The sequence below is a fragment of the Aplysia californica genome, unplaced genomic scaffold (assembly GCF_000002075.1).
Source record: "Aplysia californica isolate F4 #8 unplaced genomic scaffold, AplCal3.0 scaffold00361, whole genome shotgun sequence".
NCBI classification, from domain to species: Eukaryota; Metazoa; Mollusca; class Gastropoda; order Aplysiida; family Aplysiidae; genus Aplysia; species Aplysia californica.
This window is the reverse complement of record NW_004797631.1, coordinates 83,713-87,409: the sequence shown is the minus strand read 5'-3', so window position 1 is coordinate 87,409 and position 3,697 is coordinate 83,713. Positions and strand designations below refer to the sequence as shown.

At 41.2% G+C, this 3,697-nt stretch overlaps 1 protein-coding gene across 1 annotated transcript in view; it reads left to right on the top strand.

Moving 5' to 3' along the window:
* The window catches only part of LOC101847511 (plant intracellular Ras-group-related LRR protein 6), a 63,720-nt gene that overhangs the window by 2,248 nt on the left and 57,775 nt on the right, over window positions 1-3,697 (top strand). The window contains exons 2-5 of the mRNA XM_005103173.2: window positions 1-151; window positions 1,500-1,598; window positions 2,066-2,253; window positions 3,453-3,560. Coding sequence (XP_005103230.2) covers window positions 1-151; window positions 1,500-1,598; window positions 2,066-2,253; window positions 3,453-3,560 — 546 coding nt within the window. The remainder of the gene's footprint in view (window positions 152-1,499; window positions 1,599-2,065; window positions 2,254-3,452; window positions 3,561-3,697) is intronic.

Below are 3,697 nucleotides of genomic sequence, written 5' to 3'. Positions count from 1 at the left end.
GGTAATTCCCCGAGAGCTGGGTTTCCTCAAGTACCTGCACGAGCTAGACATCTCCCACAACCGTCTGACGGCGCTCCCGGAGGAGATGTGTACCCAGGCCTACTCCCTGGTCATCCTCAACGCCTCGGACAACGCCCTCACTGTCCTGCCGGTGAGACTGTCGTGTCTTTGGCCTGTCTTGTCTTTGGCTTGTAATATGTGTGGTATCGTGGTGAATTCGTGTGCTTGTCTTTACTTTACTTTACTTTTATCCGCACTTATACATGTACCTTTTTGGGTGTCGCAGGAAGAAAGAGACGTCTCTCTGCCATCAGCCGGAGAGCTTGGGTCAGGGGGGTGCATAAGTTGTTAGTGTTTCTCTGACTCTATCTATCTAGGTCTTTCTCGGTCGCCCTCTAGCCATGTTGCCATTGAATTGTTTTATGTGGGCACATTGTCATGGATGTTGTGCTCGTAATCGCATGAGATGTCTGAACCATTTGATTCTTAAGTGTTGGATGTGATGCATGACATCATTTGTGCCCACCATTTCTCTGACTACTGGGTTTCTAATTTGTCTCTCCTGGTCTTGTTTACTGCTTTTCTAAGACATCGCATTTCACATGTCAGTCCGTTTCTTTCTTCCATTAGTTTCTGTGGCAATAAATAATCCACTGCCGACTTGCTAGGCCTGTCACAGGTTCACCAGAGCCCCATTAGCCTGCAACTTTTCGGGGTGACCCGGGTTCTCCTTCACGGCTAACGTGACGACTCAGTGGCATAAAGCCACACCGTGCGTGCTTGTCAAAATACTGAAATCAAAGAAACCAACAGTTTGACTCCCATTGGGCAATTTTTATCGTTTTTGTTAAGGCTAAACACCTTTCATATTCGTTCAAAAACACATTTCTTGAAATGTTGATGAAAGGCACAGAAATTTTGGTTTAGTTTCCAAGGACACTCAAACTTTTGAAATTTGTAACTATGCAGTTGGTCAAAATCACAAAAATTGTAAATATGCAGTTGATCAAAATCACAAAAATTGTAAATATGCAGTTGATGAAAGGCACAGAAATTTTGGTTTAGTTTCCAAGGACACTCAAAAACTTTTGAAATTTGTAACTATGCAGTTGGTCAAAACCACAAAAATTGTAAATATGCAGTTGATCAAAATCACAAAAATTGTAAATATGCAGTTGATCAAAATCACAAAAATTGTAAATATGCAGTTGATCAAAATCACAAAAACTGTAACTGTGAAGTTTCCAAGGATACTCAAGCTTTGGAAGTCATCTAACTTTGGCGTCCATTTTCAAGCTATTTTTGCTTCTGACACTAAATGAGCCCTGCACCTCCTTCAGTCGCGAATACCTCAACATCTATTGAAGACAGGCGGGTACTTTTTCATCAAAAGAAAGAGAAAGGAACAAGCTGTAAGATTATGCTTGAGACAATAACCTCATATGTGTCCCCCCAAAAACCGCCATTATAATATTATGTGCGTGGTATTTCTGTTCCAGGTGGATATCGGCAAGATGAAAGTGATGGAGGATCTGAACGTGGGGAACAACCAGATTGAGATGCTGCCTGAAGAAATCACAGACCTGAAATATCTCAAGGTGAGAATTTTACTTATGTATGGTCGCTTTTAAGCACAAGGAGGCTATCCCGAAAAATGCTGTTTTGAGAAAATCGAAGGTAAAGTTTTTGCCCCTTGTTCAGTTTCTGTAAAAAAAAAAGAAAAAAGACTCAAGCTTTGGAAGTCACCAAACTTTAGAAGTCATTTTTGTCGCTAATTTTATCTCTGAAACCAGGCAACCCCTGCCTCCTTCAATCGTAAATATCTCACCTTCTAATTAAGAAAGATTGGTATTGTTTTCACCGAAAGCAAACTTTAAGATGATACCAATACTCCCCATGCCCAAAAATTGACGAGCGCCTGATTCCACCGCGTTTTATAGTCTATCTTATGATAGGCAAGGTAGTTGGTGTAACGGGATTTGACTGTATACATTATCTCTGTGTTTCTTCCCCATCCGTCTCTTCGTGGTCTCTGAGTACATGCATTTCCTCATTGTGCTTTCAGAAATTTGACATCTCGGGCAACAAGCTGACCACTGTGGACGTCCTGTCCAGTCTCAAGGCCATCGAGGAGCTGCGTGTTGCTAAAAATAGCATCACGGCTCTCCCGGAAGATTTGCACAGGCTGAAGCAACTCATCACGTTTGATTTCTCTGACAACTACATCAAAGCTATACCTAGCACACTCAACAGGTGAGACACACAAACACACACACACACACACACACACACACACACACACTCACACACACACATATACACAACTACATCAAAGCTATACCTAGCACGCTCAACAGATGAGGCCTGCCCACACATACATACACACCAAGGACTCCTTGATACACACACATACATATACACAACTTCATCAAAGCGATTCCTTCCACATTCAACTGGTGAGACATACGCTCATACATACTCACACATACAAACACACACATATACGCACATACGTATACACAACTACATCAAAGCTATACCTACCACGCTCAACAGGTGGGACCTACACACACATATACATACACATATATACACACATACACATACACACACATATACAAATACACACACATTCATACCTACATACATACACACACATATATACATAACTACATCAAAACTATACCTACCACGCTCAACAGGAGAGGCCTACACAAATACACACACATATACACATATACACACATGTACATACACACACATATACACATACACACACTATCATACATACATACATACACACACATATACATAACTACATCAAAACTATACCTACCACGCTCAACAGATGAGGCCTACACAAATACACACACATATACACATATACACACATGTACATACACACATACACACACATACACACATGTACATACACACATTCAAAAATACTCACATATACACAACTACGTCAAAGGGATATCTAGCACGCTCAACAGGTGAGATTTACATACACAACCACATACACATACTCACACATGTACACACATATACACACACACATATACACACATACACTCGTACACACACACACACACACACACACATACACATACATACACACAACTGCACCAAAGCAATACCTACACACACAAACATACCATACACCCAGACACATACACACATGTTCATACACACATACACACATGTACATACACACATAAACACACGTACACACACATGTACTAACACACACACTCACATGTTGATACACACATACACACATACACACACATACAATTATGTACATGCACATTACACAAACGTTAATTTGTTTGTACATATTTCACAACAGTACGTTCTGTTAAGTCTCTACAATTTATCCAAAATAAATCAATTCATAAAAAGTTGAATGAAATCTCCAAAGTTGCCTTCTTGTTCTTCTTCACCTTCAGAATTATCTCGCTGAAGGACATTGTGGCTGCCAACAACAAGATCGACGCCATCCAGGACTCCCTGGGGAAACACCAGCTGCTTCGAACCCTGGACCTCACAGGCAACAGGTAAACGACGCGGGCGGCTGACAGACGACGTACATACAGATTCTTGACTGACGGATTTCCGCTAGACTTTTTAAACAACAATTCCCCATTGATATTGAGGGAGGGAGAGAGAGAGAGAGAGAGAGAGAGAGAGAGAG